The sequence below is a fragment of the Delphinapterus leucas genome, chromosome 18 (genome assembly GCF_059928025.1).
Source record: "Delphinapterus leucas isolate spDelLeu-1000000601 "Yukka" chromosome 18, BTC_Dleu_Yukka2, whole genome shotgun sequence".
In the NCBI taxonomy this organism is placed as follows: Eukaryota; Metazoa; Chordata; class Mammalia; order Artiodactyla; family Monodontidae; genus Delphinapterus; species Delphinapterus leucas.
Window position 1 is genome coordinate 55,883,463 of NC_143146.1, and position 22,659 is coordinate 55,906,121.

Below are 22,659 nucleotides of genomic sequence, written 5' to 3' on the forward strand. Positions count from 1 at the left end.
TGGAGGAAAGACAGTCTATTCAGCAAGTGGTGTTGGGAAAGCTGGACAGCCTCATGTAAGTCAACGAAGTTAGAACACTCCCTCACACCATACACAAAAATAAACTGAAAATGGCTTAAAGACTTAAATATTAGACATGACACCGTAAAACTCCTAGGAGAGAACATAGGCAAAACATTCTCTGACATAAATTGTACCAATGTTTTCTTAGGTTAGTCTCCCAAGGCAACAGAAATAAAAAGCAAAAATAAACAAATGGGACCTAATTAAACTCAAAATTTTGCACAGTAAAGAAAACCATGAACAAAATGAAAAGACAACCTACAGAATGGGAGAAAATACTTGCCAATGATGTGACAGACAAGGGCTTAATTTCCAAAATATACAAACAGCTCATCCAACTCAATAACAAAAAAACCAAACAACCCAATCAAAAAATGGGCAGAAGACCTAAATAGACATTTCTCCAAAGAAGGCATACAGATGGCCAATAGGCACATGGAATGATGCTCAACATTGCTAATTATTAGAGAAAATGGAAATCAAAGCTACAATGAGGTACCACCTCACACCGGTCAGAATGGCCATTATTAAAAACTCTACAAATAACAAATGCTGGAGAGGGTTTGGAGAAAAAGGAACCCTCCTACACTTCTGGTGGGAATGTAAATTGGTACAGCCACTATGGAAAACACTATGGAGGTTCCTTAAAAAACTAAAAATAGAGCTACCACATGATCCTGCATTCCCATTTCTAGGCATACATCTGGAGAAAACGATAATTCGAAAAGATACATGCACCTCAATGTTCACAGCAGCACTGTTTACAATAGCCAAGACGTGGAAGCAACCTAAGTGTGTATTGACAGATGAATGGATGAAGAAGATGTAGTATATATGTACCATGAAATACTACTCAGCCATAAAAAAGAATGAAATAATGCCATTTGCAGCAGCATAGATGGACCTAGAGATCATCACACTCAGTCAGAAAGAGATAGACAAAAACCATCTATCATTTATATGTGGAATATAAAATGTGACAGATGAACTTATTTACAAAACAGAAACAGACTCACAGACATAGAAAAGAAACTTACGGTCACCAAAGGGAAAGGGGGTGGGGAGGGATAAATGAGGAGTTTGGGATTAGCAGATACAAACTACTATATATAAAATAGATAAACAAGGTCCTACTGTATTGCACAAGGAACTGTATTCAGTATCCTATAATAAACCATAATGGAGGGCTTCCCTGGTGGCGCAGTGGTTGAGAGTCCGCTTGCCGATGCAGGGGACACGGGTTCGTGCCCCGGTCCGGGAAGATCCCGCATGCCGCGGAGCGGCTGGGCCCGTGAGCCATGGCTGCTGAGCCTGTGCATCCGGAGCCTGTGCTCCGCAGTGGGAGAGGCCACAACAGTGAGAGGCCCGTGTAACGCAAAAAAAAAATAATAATAAATAACCATAATGGAAAAGAATATGAAAAAGAATATGTATAGATGTGTATAACTGAATCACTTTGCCGTACACCAGAAACTAACACAACGTTGTAAATCAACTATACTTCAATTAAAAAAAAAAAAAACAATTAAGGGAGACTAAATAGACCAGGAAGTCAAATTAACTGTTCATTTAATATTCACATCAAAAAGATTTTACATGATACAGTCAATTTTCCTAGGCCTATGAAACAAAACTTTAGTTAAACAGAGGCAGTCCTGAAAGTTGAAATCAATTGTATTCTAAAATTTTTATATGAATTGTTTTGAAATCTGAATGTATTTTTCCATAAAGCCATGTTAACCGGATTATTAGATTCCCATGTCAGCTCACAAAAGATTCATAATGAATTTGAAAAAGTAAGTTTTCTTTCAGTGAGCAATGTCCAAAGCACCTTCACCAGTATCCTGAGTTCCTTCTCACAACAATCCTGGAACATATACGGGACAGACATTATGATCTATCTTCGTGTTATAGCTGAGAAAACCGAGGGACTACAGAGGGTCGAGTGTTATATCAGAGAAAGAACTGGGGAAGAGTTCACCACATGTGGACTGGCCCCTGGCATTGGTTTGCTCTAAATGCTCCCCATGACTGTCAGAAGCTGTGGGTGAAGAACCAGGGGTATAGTGCATTCTTTCTAAGTATCAGTCACCTGGGGCACTTGTTAAAAGCACATTCCCTTTCTTACTTACTTCACTCTGTATGACAGACTCTAGGTCCATCCACCAACTACAAATAACTCAATTTCGTTTCTGTTTATGGCTGAGTAATATTCCATTGTATATATGTGCCACATCTTCTTTATCCATTCATCTGTCGATGGACACTTAGGCTGCTTCCATGCCCTGGCTATTGTAAATAGAGCTGCAATGAACATTGTGGTACATGACTCTTTTTGAATTATGGTTTTCTCGGGGTATATGCCGAGTAGTGGGATTGCTGGGTCGTATGGTAGTTCTGTTTGTAGCTTTTTAAGGAACCTCCATACTGTTCTCCATAGTGGCTGTATCCATTTACAAATACTGTATGCTAACACATATATATGGAATCTAAGGGAAAAAAAAAAAAGGTCATGAAGAACCTAGGGGTAAGACGGGAATAAAGACACAGACCTACTAGAGCATGGACTTGAGGATATGGGGAGGGGGAAGGGTAAGCTGTGACAAAGTGAGAGAGTGGCATGGACCTATATACACTACCAAAGGTAAAATAGATAGCTAGTGGGAAGCAGCCGCATAGCACAGGGAGATCAACTAGGTGGTTTGTGATCACCTAGAGGGGTGGGATAGGGAGGGTGGGAGGGAGGGAGACGCAAGAGGGAGAGATATGGGGACATATGTATATGTATAACTGATTCACTTTGTTATAAAGCAGAAACTAACACACCATTGTAAAGCAATTATACTCCAATAAAGATGTTAAAAAAAAAAAAGAAAGAAGGAAAAAATGGAGGAAGGGGGGGGGGAGGAAGAAACCTTTTAAATTCCCCAGCCCAGCAATAACACTCTAAGCTTTTTCTAAATGTATCTGCATATTGACCACTGGGTAGCCTGCTGTTTCCCTCAACAATTGTCCTCCGTAAGGCTCTCTCCGTAAACCAATATGTATGTAAATATCGTGTGTGTTGGCAGTAAAGTGTTCCATGTTAAGAATACACCACAATTTGTATTTAACCGATAAAAAAAAAAAAAAAAAAAAGCACATTCCCTAGCCTCTTCTCTGGAGTCTCTAATTCCGCCCAGTGTGGGGTGTACCCAGATTATTGTTAATAATTGCCCCGGGTCAGGCATATTTGGGTTTACATTGAGGATTTAAATCAGATACCCTTGAATTTGCATCTGGGCTAGGCCTCGAGCGTCTGACCTTGGGCAAGTCATTTAATAGCTGTAATTCTCAGTTTCTTCATGTGTATAATAGAAATAAAAATATCTCTTTCAGCGTAATTGTGAGGATTGTTTGTAAAATGTTAACGCAGGGCCTGGCACAAATACAATTTCTCTATATATGTCTTAGGCGATGCTGATCGAATACTACACACTAACAATCAAACCTTTTGCGGTTAGATGGGTCAAGCCCTGTGTTCATAGGCCAAAGAAAACAAGTACAGAGAAGTGTGTGGTCAAACCCAGGTTTTAGCTGGTCCAGAGGCAGTTTTCCTTAAGCTTTGTGAAGTCAAGGTGTTCTCTTAACAAGCTCCCTTTTCTCTTTTGGAGGACAGTACAGGTCATCTACAGAACGTTCCAGTCCCCAGTCAAATTCAAGTGATACCCCTGGGATGAGCAGTCTTTTTCCAGATCAAGCAGAGGCCACAGAGAAACTGACAGATGGAAGGAACAGCCATCCCACCACACACTTGTTTCCAGCACAGCTATCACTTTTTTTCGGAAAAGTGGCGAAGAAGCCTCGTACTGTTCATTAGGAAGGGGAGAAAAAGCTCAATTCTCGAGGGGAAAATAAAGATCTGATTTAAAGCTAATGGCTTTGTAGGAGGCCAGCTGGGGTTAGGTCAGGCCATCCCACCTAGCAGTCCTGCAGCTGACTGTAGAAAGTGTAACATCTCACGACCACTGCGAGACTTTTCCTTGCCAAACTCTTCTGAACGCACTTTCTTTAATTCTCACCATGCTCTTCTAAGAGAGGGGATAATTTACAAACGAGGAAACCGAGGTCCAGAGTGATCAGGTAACCCAGGCAGTAAGTGTGGAGCTGAGGTGCAGATCCAGGCTCCCTGGCTATGTGCTTTGACACTGATGCCAGTACCCAAATGGGTTGGGGACTGTGAAGTGGGAATTAGAAATAATCCAATTTGGTCACTGCCTCTGTGCTCATGGGTGGGGACCATGGGGGAGGTGTCCCTGTACAGGAGGGCAGAGCTCCTCTGTGATGAATACTGTTTTAGAGTGATATCAACATCAACAGCAAAAAAAAAAACCCTGAAAGTTCCCAACTCAACCAGCCTATACAGTCATATGCTAATGCTTGGGCATCCCCTCCTGAACCACTCACCAAAAATTTGCAAGCAAATCGTGCGGAATCTTGGCTCGCCTGTACTGAAAAGTAGCAACATCTTGTTTTCCATCGTGGCTTTTGACCTGAGCCTAGACTTCAACCACAAAGGAAGCAGAAGGCGGCATGCAGCAGGAAATAGGTAGGCACCACTTCCTGAGTCCTCGCTGTGGGCCAGGCACGGCGTACATGCTTTAAGTGTATTATCTCATCAAAAAGTTCATTAAACAAACAAGCAAATAAACCTTTCACTTGCTGGAAGAAAGAAATGTAGAGGCAAAAGATCAGATTCCAGTCATGGAATGACCATTAACCAGCTTCACCATCTTGCCTAAGTCACTTAATCTCTTTGGGTATTTTCTCATTTGCAAGACAAGGGAATTGGAAAGAAGCTCATCAGATGCTCTAAGGACTTGGATTTGAGTGCTGGCCCTACCATATATTAGCACCGGTCTTCGGGCAAGCCATTTAAAATTCATCTGTCCACTAGGTTGTGGCAAAGATCTCAAACTTAGAGAATGTAATAGGTCTTTTGTGCACTTTTAAGCACAAAACAAACGGCAGCCAACACTTAGTAGCGCTTACTGTGTGCCAGATACGGCTGTGAATGCTCTTCATATATTAAGTCATTTAACACACGTTATAGCCCATAAAACAACCCGTTTTATAGACAGTGAAACTAAGGTTACAGAGACGTTAAATAAGTTGTCCAAGGTCACACAGCTAAGAAGTAGTGAAACTAGGATTTGAAATTCTCATAATTACTTAGTTTGAATAACCAATTAGCCAGAAATGAGCATAATGAAAATTGGTGTCCTCAGAAGTAGTGAACTCTCAGTTGCTGTTGGTAGTACAAGGTAACAGCCTGATTCTGCCATGAAGATGTAAATAATGTGGACAGGGATGTGTCACAATTACGGAGCAGTCACCCTCAAATGAAATCCCATCTAAAATATCCATTAAAAAAAAAAATAAGCTTCTGTACAGCAAAGGAAACCATCCACAAAATGAAAAGACAACCTACCGAATGTGAGAAAATACTTGCAAAGCATATGTCTGATAAAGGGTTAATATTCAAATTACATAAAGAACTCATAAGCTCAATAGCAAAAATACAAATAATCCAATCAAAAAATGGGCAGAGGACCTGAATAGACATTTTCCAAAGAAGACATGCTGATGGCCGATAGGTACATGAAAAGGTGCTTAACATCACTAATCGTCAGGGAAATGCCAACAAAACCACGATGAGATATTATTGTAAATAATCTAGAGATGATTTAAAGTATAGGGAGGATGTATAGGGTACATACAAATACCAAGTCATTTTATATAAAGGACTTGAGCATCTATGGATTTTGGTAGTCACAGGGGTTCCTGGAACCAATCCCCTGCAGATACCAAGGGACAACTTTATTCGGGAACCAATAAAAGGAGCCTGATGAAAAAAAAAAATCCATTTAATAAGGTGCTCAGCTAAATTCTAGAGCATTTCCCTAAAGATGTTTATATCTCATGTGAGAAGAAAAATGAAGGAGAAACTGCTTTCATGTTAGTTTGATGGTTTCTAAACCTTTTCCCTACCCTGACAAAATAACCTATACGACATGTGACATTTTGGGATCTCCAAGACAAAGTCGAGAGAAAATTCAGTTTGTCCTTCTGTTTTACCCTATGGCCAAAGAATTTTTACTTTACAAATATCTTCATTTACTTTCATTCTGTTTTCTTCTCTTCCTTATAAAAATGTGTCAGCTCTTGTGATACTGCCTTCACAATATCCTTTCTCTTCCTACCAATCATTTCAAGACCATTGGTCTTGAGACCTGAAATCGTCATGGAGTCATCACATAAACAAAGCGTCCAGCACTCACTGGCTGAGCTCAGAGTGAGAGGTATCCGTTTCCCCACCAGGTGTGCAGGATTCCCTTCCCCATATCCTTTCTGAGGTCAGGGATCCTCTCTAGGCTCCCGTTTGTCATAGATGGAACACTGCGGTCCTGGGAAGGGCTGCTGCTGGCCCAGCTGGTGAGTGGAGGGGCTAGAACTCAGTGCAGGGTTTCTGATGCTGAATCCAGCCCTGCCTTCGCAGCACTGGATTCGCTCTCTCACAAGGATACTATTAGGCGAATCAGATACACGTGGCTAAGAGAGTCCCGTGTGGCATTACGATATAGATCAGAAAGGTGCCGTGACTATGAAATCTCATTTTCCCATATACCATGTAGTGGTGCTGTAGAAACTGGGGAGGACTCTCATAAACATGATGCTTTTATTACCCTCTTACCCAGCTGGCTTTTATTCTAAGAAACTGGGGGTCTGTGTCTTTTTAGTCTTTGATGTTGTCAGTGGATCCCTCCACTCCTATTTTGTTTAAAATTTTCTAACATTTATTCTTTTAGAAAGGATTGATTTGCTCTAATTAAAAAGGAAAGATGAGAAGGAATAAAGGCTCCGTGTAACCAAGGGGCTTGTGTGGTGGCAATACCACAGAGGTAGTTTGTAATTTGACTTATTTTCTGATTTGCTGACTCTAGCTCAAGCCCATTGCCTCCTTGCCAGGCCACTAAGCATGTGTATAAATTGACACGGGCCGGCATAAATCAATTGTTATGCGGGTGGTCGGCTCCATGCCCCATATCAGTCAGGCAAGGGAGGCAAGTGGAGAGCGGTTCCTGTTTGGGGGACTGAAAAGACACCGACATAGGCTTTGTCAAGGCTGGAGAGTCAGAGAAGCCAACTGCAAAGCCAGATTTCCTTCCACAGGATAAACTGACGGTTAGCCTTTAGCGCACATTTAAATCTTGTTCATCCTCATATCCCTGGGCACATCACACAGACACCTTGCAGCAAACATCTGCAGAGAGAGATACAGAACGTAGGTGGGGAGGGAGGAAGGACACAGAGGAGGAGGTATGAGAGGAAAAAGGAAAGAAGATAAACAGAAGTGAGGACTTAGGAAAGGACTGGAAGGAAGAGGAGCAGGGAGGAAGGCAAGGAGGTACGAGGAAAAGAACAGGAAAGAAGGAAGAAGAGAAACAGAAGGAAAGAATTAGGAGCAAAGGAAGGCTCTGGATGGAAGATGAGGGAAGGAAAGAAGGAGAGAAAGAGGAGAAAGGGGAGACATGCAGCAAGGACAGCTGAAGTGCCCCAGAGGAAACCAGGAGCATGAACACGGACTCAAGGGCACCGCCTGGTGGTCATGACCCTTACGTACTTCACCCTTCTCCAACTCCTATTTCACTCAGTATCTATCTGCCTGCCAAATTTAGCACTTCATTAGTTGACATCTGATTCTCAAGTTAGTTCATAAATATACCATTTCCTCAGTTAGACTATAAGCTTTTTTTTTTTTTTTTTTTTTTTTGCGGTACGCAGGCCTCTCACTGTTGTGGCCTCTCCCGTTGCGGAGCACAGGCTCCGGACGCGCAGGCTCAGCGGCCATGGCTCACGGGCCCAGCCGCTCCGCGGCATGCGGGATCCTCCCGGACCGGGGCACGAACCCGTGTCCCCTGCATCGGCAGGCGGACTCTCAACCACTGCGCCACCAGGGAAGACCCCCCAAGGCATGAGTTTTGACTCAGCAAAGCTTCAAGAAGCCATCTCCTCTGACCACCACGGCCCTGCCTCCCTCTGAATGCAACTTTCTGACTTGGTCACATATTTCTGATACAAGAAAGCTGAGCGAATGAGAGTGGTTTAGAAGAGGCAGAGGAGGAAAAGTAATATGCAAATACCATTCTCAAGAGCAGAAATAGTATGTAACTGGAAAATGGCCTGTTTGGGGATACACAGTTTTAGGGACCCAAGTGCAATTTACATGCCCAGACTAATTTAAATCAGTTCCTGTCTCCCCTTCCATTTCTGATCATTCATATACCCAGCTGTGGCCTTTGGGGCAATCCTAAGAAAAACGGCTCTGTTACAGGCTGGACTGAGCCTGCTTTCCTTCTTCCGGTCAGCACAGGGGAAGGCAGAATCTAAATGTTATCTTAACTACAGTCGTGGTAATAGTGATGCTGTCTGATCTCAAGGAAACTGTGTTGTGCTAAGTGGAAGTTTTAAAAAGCTCTTTCACCAGAGTCAGCAAACCTTCTGTGTTGCGAAGGCCAGGCCGAGTCCCCTGCTTTAATGCAGCATCCCCCTGACACCCGCTTCGTTTCTGATTAACCAGAGCAGGTGCCCCAGGCCGCTGTGCAGGAGAACCTCAGCGTCGGGGTCTGGCAGCAGCTCCAGGATTATGAGCCTTCTGGCAGTCGGTGCAGGTACAAGGCCCTGGTGGATACTTAGAGGGCAAACCTCTCATTATTTTGTTTTCTGCTTAAAGCCCCAAGGATATGGAACTCCAGGATATAGCAGTAATTTGCTCTCTGGATGAAAAAGCCTAAGTATCCTCTCAGCCTCACTGGGATAGAAAGAATATTCGGTCCAATCCCTGGCACCCAGGAGTTTTAGTCAGAACACTTTTTGACATATTTTTGGGCGTGCGGGAAGAATTCGACAGCTCCACTGAGCATTCTGTCCAGGAGGTGAAGGGCTGTCTGGGAGAGACTGAGACCCTGTATATTTCCTCTGTGAGGGAAATACCTTCTTTATTATCTTCTAAAATAAAGGTATCAGTCTGAGATGAAACGGAATTCCCCTTGACCGAATCCCTTCTGGAAAGGCCCATCATCTAAGGACCAGAGACCAGGTGTGTGAATTCTCTCCTTACTGAGGGAGACCACACAGATCTCACCCGAGCGAGTGAAGGATGGACACCGTCCTGCGGGGAAGAATAGAACAAGAGCTCCTACCCATCAAATAATCAATTATACCTGGACGTGCACGCGCACACACACACGTATGCAACTCACACGTGCACGCGCCTTTCATAGACCTACAGATCATCAACCTGCACTGATGGGCCAGAGGAGACAGGAGCCCTACAATTCTTAGATGAATGATGAGTGGATTCCTTGGCCATTTCAGCTCATACTGAAACAACCACTACTTCTTCACAAAGACTTCCCACTTGGGATTTCCAGAAAGGGAAGGAAAGAAATGTCAACAATACAAGGGAAGGATAATAGCAACAATAGGAATCATGTCTTGAGGGCTTACTCTATGCCAAGCACAGTGGTGCAAGTGGCCTTTCATTTAATCCTCCAGGCAAAGGTAGTGGTGATATTATGAAGAATGGTATTGGAGAAGGAAAAACGAAGTAGGCCTTCAAAGCTTTCTTTCGACAAAGTAACATCGTATCACTCCTCCTCATTTCATCTGAGTTCAAAGGAGCGTTTTCTGTCACCCTCCCCTCCCCCCATGGAAGTGAGGGGAGGCCACAGGGAAGGCAATGACATGATTATGAACGACAAGACTCTCCCAGTCTCCTCCTTCCATCTCACTCTGTATGGTCTACCCTGTCACCAGCTGCAGGAGAATAAGAGGGCATGGATCTCTATGCCTGAAAAACACTTTTTGTTCCAGATGACTTCTCTCAAAGCTGAAGTATAAGGCCCATTAGAAAGGTCAAGCGCGAGCAATCCCACTACTGGGCATATACCCTGAGAAAACCATAATTCACAAAGAGTCATGTACCAAAATGTTCATTGCAGCTCTATTTACAATAGCCCGGAGATGGAAACAACCTAAGTGTCCATCAACAGATGAATGGATAAAAAAGACGTGGCACATATATACAATGGAATATCACTCAGCCATAAAAAGAAATGACATTGAGCTATTTCTAATGAGGCGGATAGACCTAGAGTCTGTCATACAGAGTGAAGTAAGTCAGAAAGAGAGAGACAAATACCGTATGCTAACACATATATATGGAATTTAAGAAAAAAAAATGTCATGAAGAACCTAGGGGTAAGACAGGAATAAAGACACAGACCTACTAGAGCATGGACTTGAGGATATGGGGGGGGGGAAGGGTAAGCTGTGACAAAGCGAGAGAGAGGCATGGACATATATACACTACCAAACGTAAGGTAGATAGCTAGTGGGAAGCAGCCGCATAGCACAGGGAGATCAGCTCGGTGCTCTGTGACCACCTAGAGGGGTGGGATAGTGAGGGTGGGAGGGAGGGAGACGCAACAGGGAAGAGATATGGGAACATATGTATATGTATAACTGATTCACTTTATTATAAAGCAGAAACTAACATACCACTGTAAAGCAATTATACTCCAATAAAGATGTAAAAAGAAAAAAAGAAAGAAAAAGAAAGGTCAGGCGGTTGTGGGATTGTGAATTGGTAAGATCATCTGAATCAAAATTAGATGACAGTGTAGCAGTGTAATCGATACTGACCACTGAAGATTCAGAATGACTGTATGTGTGTGTATTCAGGTCAGCGAGCTGTGGGCCTGGTCCTGCACATCCCAGGCGCTTTGCTGTGCTCTATGGAAGAGCTTCTTACTTCCATTTTCCTTCTCAGCAGGACACTTAGCAAACTGCCCAGTGACAGGCCTAGCATCTCTGTCCCCTTCCAGGGCTCCCCAAGGCAGTACTGGTTAATGCCATCACTTGATTTTCACAGAGGCCTCTCTCACTATTCACTGGAATTTGATACATAAATTGAGCTCTTTCTGTCCCTTCTCTTTCGGCGCACAAACACCGCAATGGGCTAGGAGGGTAGCTGGTCTGCAGAGGAGAAAAACTAGCCTCACGGAAATGAGGAGTAATGTCCTGACCCTGGGTATGACCCTCGAGGGGCATAACTGAGAGGAACTTTTGTAGTCATTTTTTTTTTTTTTCCATTTGGAGAATGATGCTAAAAAACCACCATTAATACAGTTTTCTTGAGAGTCATATCAGAGTTTTATGTTATTTGAGGTGATTTTTCCTCTGTTGTGTGGAGCCCTTAACATAGAATCCTGTGAGAATATGGTCTAAGGATAATGCCCCATCAGTCACCCTGACATGATTTCTCCATTGTTGTGGGAACTTTCAGGCCAACCTGCACTTTTAAATCCCTCATATGCTTTTCAAAGTAATTTGGCATGTGCTGAAAGTAACTGTTATTTTCGATAACTGCTTTTCTTTCTACAAAGACAAAAGCAAGTGAAAAGAAGACAACTCTCTACCAGAAACTGAGTTCTTGTGAAGAAGTACAGATAAACCTCCTATACGCTATTATATCCCTAACGCAGCTCGCGCAGCTTCGACCTGCAGCCAGCAATCAACATGCTACATTTTAGCAATGCAAGTTGAGAAAAAGGATTTACCTTGGAGTCCAGCTGCTGCATGTATGACCAGAGATATTCTATATTGGCTCCAAAAGGGTGGACGTGAAGAAACGTTGATATGATGCCTGAATTAAAAAGACAAACACTGGACATTATTGAGAGGCAAATAAAAGTCTCAGGCGAATAATGTCATCTGACCCCAGTGACAGTTTTGTCAGGCTGAGTCGTGGTCTTGCCATTTCTAACGGCTCTCGGCAAGCATTCAATAACTGCACATTTTGAAGACGGTAATGGTAACACGGCCAACAGAACACTGTCTCCTGGAACGACAGTAGTTGGAAAAGCGAGACTCTAAGAAAACACATGGATGAATGAAGGTATTTCTAAACAAAGACTCCTGGAAGCATTTCAACGACCAATTTTATGCTTGATTTGCCAATATAAAATTGTGGTTATTGGAAGGATAAAATGATCCCTTTTCTTTCCCTCACTAGACTCTGCAGTATGAAAACGGCTCCTACAGCTGTGTCAAATTCCCCTGATAATTACAGCTGCTAGCTACAAAGAGTATTTAATCCATATTTCCCCTCACTGCCACTGAGGCAGGCACAAATCCTCTGCTGTCTCCCCCTGGATCTCGCTGTTGTTTTAAGGGAGCTAGCCTGCTCTCTCCTTCTCGCTGCTGTAATTTACAAGATCGTTTTAAAAGGCCCAGGAACGGACGGTTTGGCTGGAGTCTGATTATAAATCAGAGGGCTTTTCCATCGTGAAATTCAACTGTCAACACTGCACTGACAGATGGAAAGCTGAACGGTAGCGTCGAGGCTGACGTAAAAGCATTACCCTCCTACCCTCCCTGCTCTTATAACCAGAATCAAAATGGTGAAAATGAGGACGTCAACTCCATAGGCTGTATGCTTCTATCTGTTAAGAAACTGGGTTCAGACTGACACTTTTGGCTTCTCTCTGAAACAGGCTTTGAGATGAATCGAATTTGAGGATAAGGCCTCAACGTTCTGTTTATTGTGATGCTTTGGTGCTCGAAAGCCGAAGGTCAGAGGCTTCAGACCCACAGGGCAAGCACAGGCCGAGCACATCGTTCTGCACTAAGTCATGCTATGAATTGCAGGGTGGCCTTGGATTGACCTGGGATAGGGTCTCATGGCCCCCTGATCTCCTGTGTGATGCTTGCGATGCTCTGGATGAGTGTCGGTTTTTAAAGAAAAGTTCTCAGTTTATCCTTAGGCTGAGAGCAGAGACCCAGAGAGTCTACACAAGTACTTTCGAGACCTATCCTCAGAACGCTGCTTTTATGTGGGTTTTCTTGGTGGACAGTGAAATGAGGAACACAGAGACGATTAGTTAACATTTCTCCATAAAGCTAAAACCTCAGTCTTCAGAGACTGACCTTTTCCCTGAAATATAAAGAACTACTGTTTTATTCTGAGATTATGTTCTTCGTTTTTTGTTAAAATGTCCTTCTCTTTTGAAATAATGGTGATGACAGAAGGTAACAATGGTAGTTTTAATCTCTTTAAGTGGCAAATAGCCATTTTTAATATACGTAAGTGGGATTGTTTTGTCCCGCCTCCTACCACTTTGTTAATTTATGTTTTAACTGTATAGACCTGGCAGCTACTTCCCTGTGTCTGAAATTCTCAAATCTCGTGAGGCGGCACTATAAGTAAGTGCGTTACCAATAAGAGTTAAAGTATAGAATCCCATGAATGATTTACTTAGAAAATAAATTAGAATAGAAGTATTTAAAAAAATAACATTTCCATTTGCATTCCTTAAGTGGGAGAGAGGGGGCAGAATTCTTACGGGGAATTGATTTTTTCTTTTGGCCTCGCCATGCTGCGTGGCTTGTGGGATCTTAGTTCCCCGACCAGGGATTGCACCTGGGCCCTCAGGAGTGAAAGCACCGAGTCCTAACCGCTGGACTGCCAGGGAATTCCCAAGGGGAACTGCTTCTATTTCAGGATGGTGAGTGGGGCTTTCCCTGCTGTCCCAGGCTGAGGACAAGTGGTGCTATGTCTACTGCTTTCCACAGAGAGCCTCCAACAAACGGTAGGCAGACCCCTGCCCCCTATAAGGAGGAAAGGAGGATGGGGAAGGGAGGAGTAGTCAGTGCTGGCTGGCTTTGTGAGAAGGCAAGGGTGTTCCCAGTGAGAAGCTTTTCTCTTCTCTTAAATGCGATGCTCCCAGGGAGCGCCTCAAGAGAGCGGCTTGTAGAGACTGGGGATGGGGGGGCCCTGCGAGGCGGCGAAGCACATTCCTTTCCTTGGCTGGACTTCCGCTTAGGCAGCAGACGGACTAATCTGGCTTTGTGCCAGCCGAGCACAGGGGAGGCGGTGGGGTGCTGTAGCCTTGGGTGACAAGAATGTGTGAGTTTCCCATGGGACAAGGGGGTATCTCAGAAGGTAGACGGGCTTGAGCAGCCTTTCAAGTATCCCAGGGCCCCAGCAAATAGAGAAAAACATTTTTTATGTTAATATCCCTACAGGACAAAGAATCATCAACATCTCCTGGATAACCTGCAGCCTCTCCTATAAATGCCCCTGGGAGTGTGACATGAAGTCAGTTAAATGCCTCCAATAGAATGAATAGGATGGTTCAGAAGAGGATGGGGGTGGGGGCTATGGGGGAGTGGCTGACAACTCTTTTTTTTTTTTTTGCCGTAGGTGGGCCTCTCACTGTTGTGGCCTCTCCCGTTGCAGAGCACAGGCTCCGGACGCGCAGGCTCAGCGGCCATGGCTCACGGGCCCAGCCGCTCCGCGGCATGTGGGATCTTCCCGGACCGGGGCACGCACCCGTGTCCCCTGCATCGGCAGGCGGACTCTCAACCACTGCGCCACCAGGGAAGCCCAGACAACTCTTGACCTAAGAAGATGAAGGAGGAAATTCAGGGATACCAGAAGTGGGAGGACCTGGGGTGGCCGCTTTTCTTGCCTCCGTGATGATGGCCTCCCTCACTGTTTACTGTCCCACCGCCCTAATCTTGGGTCTGTAACCCCAAGGAACTCTGCCCTTAGACAGTATTTGTGTGTTCTGGTTCAGTAGCAGGAATATAGTATACAGTTACAATAAATGTATGTTGAATGAATTTATCCTCTAGAACTGAGAATGGCCAGTGTACTTCTTTAACATTTCTACTCTTCTATTATTGACAAATCAGGAGAAATAAGACCCTTAAAAATTGCTACCAGTGCTAACCAAGGATGTGGTACTCTTTCAAACACCAGGTAACTTTGAGGAATTATTCATCAGTGATTCCTGCCCTTAACTCATCCTGTTATGAAGTCAGGACAGAGTAACTTGGATATTTTGGGCATTGGAAACTTTTTATTGAAACTATTTTGCTCATAAAGCTAAGGGGAAAATGCACATGTGATTTCTATATATCTTTCTAAAATCAGATTAGAAACCCTAATCTGGACATGAGTTTTCTTCCCTAGGAGAGTATTTAGAACCATCTCGGTGGTAGCTGATAATAACAAGCCATTAGCTTTTCCTTATAAAAGTTGAGCAGTTGCCACTAAAGACATGTGGGGGTCAAAGCAGGTAGTTAAATAAAGGTTTTCCAAGCTTTTCCTCTGGATGGCAACCAAGTTCTTCAGTATCGCTAGAGATGCAGTGGAAATGGGAACACCCTTAGTCATCCTCCCCCAAGTACTGCACCCCTCCTCCCCCCCTTGATCCTGCCCATGCCAGTGGCATCACAGAAGCATCAGTCACGGCGTCTGAGAAAATGTAGTTTCTAGGCCCTGGCTCTGGATCAGATTCACTTCGGGGAAGCTTCCTAAACAATCAAACTAAAGTCTCTTAAAGCTCCTTTAAAGGAACTGGGATATTTCCTGAGAATGGGGGGAAAAAAAAAAAAGGATAGTTGTAACTCAAAATCCAATGAAAAATGCTACCAACCCAGAATTGGAAACTATTTATGGTTCTCTGGAAGACCATAAACACTGTAGAGGCTGGGTAAAAGGAGCACTAGGAACTGAGGGTGGAGAGCTCAGCCATTACTGAACTGGTGGGTCTCCAAAGGGATGACTCGAGAATTGGTCTTGGCTGGTTCCATGGAGAAGCGAGGTCTCCACATTGAAGAATGGGCTTCCCAACAGTGGAAAACACAACTGTAAGTAGCTAATTTAAGAAAATAAAGAAGGAATAGAGGAGGCTGTCAGTACTCTTGAGTTTCCTGTACAGTTCAGGGCCTGAAACACTACTTGAGAAAGACACACAAACCAGCTCCAGACAGCATGTGGCAAATCCCTCATTAGGAAGAGGCCCATTTAAACAAGCACATAAAGGCATTCTGAGCTTTTCCCACCAACATCATCTAGTTTATTCGCATGTTTAGATGTCACCGAGACCAAGGGAGTGACATTTCAATTAACCAAGTAGTGCTAGATTTTTACTGATTCATTTCCTTAGCAGCAATTAGATGCCAAGGTTCTAGGGACACAGCATTGCCCAGACTGACAAGGTTCCTGCTCTTGGAGAACTTATATTCTAGGTAAGCAACACAGACGATAAATGCAAAGATGAAAAAAGGAGATATTTTCAGAGAGTGGTGGGCATATTGCAGAAAACAAAACAGGTAATAAGACAGGAGTGGGGAGTATCCTCAAGCTTGGTGGAGGGCTGCTTTATAGGAGGTCAAGGAAGGTGAATTTGTCCGTGTGTCAGATGAAGAGGGGTCAGCCACAGAGAGCCTGGGGGAAGGTGACTCAGGTATAGGCACCAGCGAGTGCAAAGGACCTGAGGTGGAAATGGGGTGGCAGGAACAAACTTGGCTTCAGAGTGGTGCAGCATGCATTTAGAGGTAGGTGGGGAGCCAGATCACGTAGGGCCCCAGTGTAAGGGGGCTGGATTAAGCTCTAAACATAGCAGGAAACCAATGGAAGGGTTCTAAGCAGGGGCATGATATGAGCTGAATTATGTTTTCAAATTTTCATTCAAGCTGCTGTATGGTGAATAGACAAAAGGGAAACTGGGAAACCAATCAGAAGTGTTTGCAACAACCAATGGATCACTGAAGAAATCAAAGAGGAAATAAAAATATACCTAGAGACAAATGACAACGAAAACACCACGATCCAAAACCTACGGGACACAGCAAAAGCAGTTCTAAGAGGGAAGTTTATAGTGAGATAACCTTACATCAGGAAACAAGAAAAATCTCAAACAAACAACCTAACCTTACACCTAAAGCAATTAGAGCAAGAACAAACAAAACCCAGCATTAGTAGAAGGAAAGAAATCATAAAGATCAGAGTAGAAATAAATGAAATAGAGACTTAGAAAAAAATAGAAAAGATCAATGAAACAAAAAGCTGGTTCTTTGTAAAGATAAACAAAATTGATAAACCTTTAGCCAGACTCATCAAGAAAAAAAGAGAGAGGGCGCCAAGTCAATAAAATCAGAAATGAAAAAGGAGAAGTTACAACTAACACCACAGAGATACAGAGGATCATAGGAGACTGGTATGAGCAACTCTACACCAATAAAATGGACAACCTAGAAGAAATGGACAAGTTCTTAGAAAGGTACAATTTCCCAAGACTGAACCAGGAAGAAACAGAAAATATGAACAGACCCATCACCAGCACTGAAATTGAATCAATAATTTAAAAACTTCCAACAAACAAAAGTCCAGGACCAGATGGCTTCACAGGCGAATTCTACCAAACATTTAGAGAAGAGCTAACAGCTGTCCTTCTGAAACTATTCCAAAAAATTGCAGAGGAAGGAACACTTCTGAACTCATTCTGTGAGGCCACCATCACTATCACCCTGATACCAAAACCAGACAAAGATATTTTACCAAAAAAAGAAAACTACAGGCCAGTATCACTGATGAACATAGATATAGAAGTCCTCAACAAAATACTACTAAATCAACTCTTAACAGCACATTAAAATCATCATACACCAGGATCAAGTGGGATTTATCCCAGGACGCAAGGATTCTCCAGTATCCGCAAATCAGTCAATGTGATGCACCACGTTAACAAACTGAAAACTACAAACCATGTGGTCATCTCAATAGATGCAGAGAAAGCTTTTGATAAAATTCAACACCCATTTAGGATAAAAACTCTCCTGAAAGTGGGCACAGAGGGAACATATCTCAACATAATATACAGATTTCTTTTTCTCTTATGGACTCTTATTCTTAAAATTGTATTGATACTGGCACAGAAACAGATATATAGATCAATGGAACAGGACAGAATAGCCCAGAAGTAAACCCACACACTTTTGGCCAATTAATCTATGACAAAGGAGGTAAGAATATACAGTGGAGAAAAGACAGTCTCTTTTACAAGTGGTGCTGGGAAAGCTGGACATCGACATGTAAAAGAATGAAATTAGAACATTCTCCAACACCATACACAAAAATAAACTTAAAATGGGTTAAAGACTAACCGTAAGACTGGATACCATAAAACTCCTAGAGGAAAACACAGGCAGAACACTCTGACATAAATCACAGCAAGACTCTTTTGGATCTGTTTCCAGGAATCTCAGCTCTGCAGAGGAATAGATGTCTCTAGACACAGTCATATTAGCTGGAAACCTACAGAGGACTGACCAGAAGTTGAGAGCCATCAGGGAGGGGTTATGTGAAATCTGGGTCTCCCACTAAGCCACTAGGGGACAGTTGTCTGTGGGTGGCTGCAGAGTGACAAAGCATTTATGAGACGTGGAGAGAGACAAGACTGGGAGTGGGTAGCAGAAGAGGGATCAAACACTTGTGGTTTGGTCTGATGTTTCTAAGTGCCTTGGGATTCTAAAAACCTTTAATTTTCCAAAAAGCAGTTTTTCCTACTTATTCGGTGATTATAATACCTGATCTTGTACAGTTAGGTTTTTAGTTTTTTAGAAAATATCTGTCTTTCTGTCTTATTTTAACTAAACTCCTGAGACTGTATTTGGGCCTTTCAGTAAATTGTTCCTTGTATCTGAAATGGCCTTGACAACTCCCCATCTAACCAGAGGAAACTCTATTCATCCTTTAGGGCTCCCTCAACTGTCCTTTCTTCCCACAAGGCATCTGCAGCAGAAATAGCTCCTTCTCTGTATTTCTGATTTTAGTTTCATGGTCACTAACTACTTTCTTTCTCACTAGTCTATAAAATTCTTGAGGGAAGAGATCACCTTATCACCACCGTCCGCCAAGATACATCCTGGTACATGGCAGGCCACTAGCTCCCAAAACACAGTCCCAGAGGTGACTGCTTCAGTATCACCTTGGATGTTAGTTTTACGATAAACAGAATCTCTGTGTGTGAGGACAAAGCTTCTGTCTTTTGAACAGGCTGCCCAGATGATTCTTTTCCACAGTGAAGGCTGGTGATTTTTAGAGTAGGCTCTTGACAAATGTTTGTTGATTTACTGATATGGACATTTGTGTCTTGGAAACAAGATTTAGGTCAATGACTCATTCTTTATGGTCAGTAGCTTTCAGACAAGAACACACTCCCCGGATTACTTTTCTCAGGTGGACTAAGTATAGCCTCAACTCTATTCACTGAAAACACCAAAAAGGCGCCACTCAACCTTCTTTGTTTTTCTCTACATCTCCTTCATCTGTTTCCTAACACCCACGTATAAGGGGGGACGTTTCCAATTCAGATATAGGCTGGCTGTGAGGAGATGGGTTAAATGGTGATGGAAATGGTGGCGGTGGTGGTAGGAGGGGAGGGGCTTGATGTGAACAGTCATCTTGGTTCCCCATAATATGTATGTCCTGATCCGCAGAGGAGTCACGATGGTATGTGAAGAAGCTTGCCTGATCGTTGAGAATGTGAGGATGGTTCTCCGGGGCCTGGGGGAGTCTGGAACAGCAACTTTATAAACAGAGTTGTTGAGAAGGTTTTGACTATATTTGGATGGGATTTACAATGATGACCAGCATTGACAGGGTGCCTGTCAGGGCTGCTGGGATTGGAAATGTGTTGTGTTGGAATTAATTAAAGAGCAAGAGAAGATGGAGTGATACAGACCCAGGGTTACACTGTCAACATCTCCTCAGAGCTATTTGCCTGTCAATAAAAAATTTTGATCCATTCTCCTTCATAACAATAGCCAGGGGTTTCCAACCAAACACAGCTCCAAAGCTTTGGTCCTAAACCAGAAGTACTGACTCATCCTCTCCCACACAAGTTCAACGCATGCCAAATCCAACATGTAGGGCACATGTGGAAGGAACCAGGAGCTCTGGCATAGACACTAGGCAATGTCAAGCTGACCTAATGTGTGGTTACCATACAGTTTTGAGATATAAAATGCTACCCTCCAAAACTCCCATAAAAATGTAATTCTTTTAGGTTCAATTATATGCCAACCTGTCTTCACAAGGATTGACTGCATAATAAATAATCTAGCAATCAATAATGAAGTGCTTCCTAAGGGCCTAGCTACTTTAGTTGAGTTGGAACATAGCACTTGATGCTATGTTCACTGTCAAGCAGAAAGTTTGGTAGCATGGTGGGTCTCCCAAGGGACTCAGGATCGAAATCTGCAAAGCTCCAAGTAGTGTTACTGATGAAATTCCATTGATCTTCTGTAATGTATGTAAAATTTATATGTCTTAAAGACACCAATTTTATAAAACGGTCGTGAGAATCTCTGGAAAGAATATACTCTTTTGCCCAGATAAATTAATGTCACAAGTAACTAGGATTGCTCATTATTTAGGAAGCTCTAGCCTCAGTTTTATGTTTTCTGTAGATGAAATCCATCTGAATAGCTTATCTTTCACTCCCCTTTTCTCTTCCAGGCAATCAAGATTTGTGCCACTGTGCATTTTTTATATAACATCTGTGTGTCCCAACAGGGGGTTACCTGAATATATTTGCGTATAGCACATCTACATGTGCTGAAGATTTTGCCGATAAGCATTTCCAATACAAGGGAGATTTTCTGCTGTGCTCCTAGCCTTTTAGAGTGACTTAGAGCAGGCCTACTGTATCCTACATACGGGTTTAGTTATTCCAAGGGAAGATTCCAGGGAAACTGCAGAGTATTCCTGACCCCTCCAGATGTATCAGAAGTCCAGGGGGCTCTCAGAATCATTCTCCCCACAAGTATTCTTCAGAAAAGAGTAGCCCCAGCACCAGAAACTCCCTTCTCTCTCTAGCCTGGTCCAGAGCAGTTTTGGACCCATATTCTGTCATTCCGTCTCTATCACAGTCCTTATCTGGATTCCAGAAGCTGCAGGAGAGGTCTTTATGGTCCCAACATTTAGATTTCTACAAAACATGAACGGCCAAACTCAATTAGCAGAGAGGCACGTTTAATGGCGGGGACAACTGCACCCTTCGGCAAGATCTGTTTAGCCAGTCTTGGAAACTCTTCTCTACCCTGGCATTCTTTTGAATGTTTACTCTCTCTTTGACTACAAAACAGTGTAAGTACCTAGGAATTTGGGGGTAGGGTTTGGGCAGGAAGTCACATCTGTAATAAAACTTACATTAAACAGAGTAAAATAAAATATTGTGGTGGAGAGGTAATGGAGAAATGGAGGGAAAATTAAATTCCTAAATTTAACCAAACCTTAAGTCTCCAGCCTCCCTTCTACCTAAACAGTCTCATATATTCATTCAAATTGAGTGTCACATGCTGTTTTGCTTTTGTTCAATGCTGAACTTTCAAATGCTAATCTGAGGGACCAGTTTAAGAGACCAAAAGTGAGAGAAGAGGCCTGGAAAATTTGGAGTTGGCTGTACCTAATTTTTATTGAAGATCCCGACTTACTAAATTTTTAATTCCAAACACAGTTGAATTTACCAATTTTTAAGTTTTTTCTAATATTAGAGACCTCAGCAGAGTTGACATGTTATAAACGTAACCCTCGTATTTACTCCCATTAACCTACAGTGTGTAAAGCATATTGTTTTTAAACTTGTGAGGTGGCTGATTGAAAAAAAATGTTTGTGTCGTGTGTGTGTGTGTGTGTGTGTGTGTACACATGGTCCCCAACTTACAATGGTTCAACTTAACGATTTTTTTGACTTCATGATGGTGCGAGAGCAGTACACATTTAGTAGAAACCACAGTTCAAATTTTGAATTTTGATCTGTTCCCCACCTAGTGATATGCAGTATCATATTCTGATGCTGGACGGCGGTATTGAGACGAAGTTCCCAGTTAGCAACACGATCATGAGGGTGAACAACCGACACACCATTCGGGACCCACACAACCAATTCTGTTTTTAACTTTCGGGAGGGTAGTTAATAGATTACATGAGCTATTCAGCACTTTAGTATAAAACAGGCTTTGTGTTAGATGTTGCCCAACTGTTAGCTAAGAAGTATTCTGAGCATGTTTAAGGTAGGCTGAGCTAAGCCACGATGTCTGGTAGGTTAGGTGTATTAAATGCATTTTTGACTTACATATTTTAAACCTATGATGAGTTTACCGGCATGTAACCCCATCATAAATTGAGGAAGACCTGTGTGTGTGTGTGTGTGTGTGTGTGTATGTGTATGTGTGTCCGTGTCTACACCTAGAGTAATTTATATATAATATACTGTAAATAAATTTATATATGTAAAATAACATAAATAGTGTGCGTATATATATAATCTATCCATCTATCTATATATACAGTAACTATTTACCAGATATTGTAAATGAACTATGTTCTCCAAGTAGAACATAAAAGGAGAAGCAGCAGTCTATTGTGAGAGGAAGGAAATAAAGAAAATGGATACCCATTTCCATGTTTTTACCGTCAAGCGGTCTATATTACTCAGACTTAAAGAGGGAGAGTTTACTGCTGATCATTAACTACGTGCTCTGTTCATACCCTGAAAGTATCATGGGGGAAATCACAACTTTGTCACACTGAGCGAAAGAGAAACAGTTGTCAGAGTTTGACACATTTTCCAAGAGGAGAAAAATCCAGTTGCTAACTACATACGGGTTCATTTTGGGTTCCTGGAACCGATAGCA

General features: G+C 42.8%; 1 protein-coding gene across 4 annotated transcripts in view; it reads right to left on the reverse strand.

The window, feature by feature from the left end:
- ENOX1 (ecto-NOX disulfide-thiol exchanger 1) overlaps positions 1-22,659 on the reverse strand; it is a 630,834-nt gene that overhangs the window by 12,312 nt on the left and 595,863 nt on the right. For all 4 annotated transcript variants that reach the window (XM_089899512.1, XM_089899514.1, XM_022574895.3 and 1 more), the window contains one exon: positions 11,727-11,812. In XM_089899512.1, the coding sequence (XP_089755638.1) occupies positions 11,727-11,812 (86 nt within the window). The remainder of the gene's footprint in view (positions 1-11,726; positions 11,813-22,659) is intronic.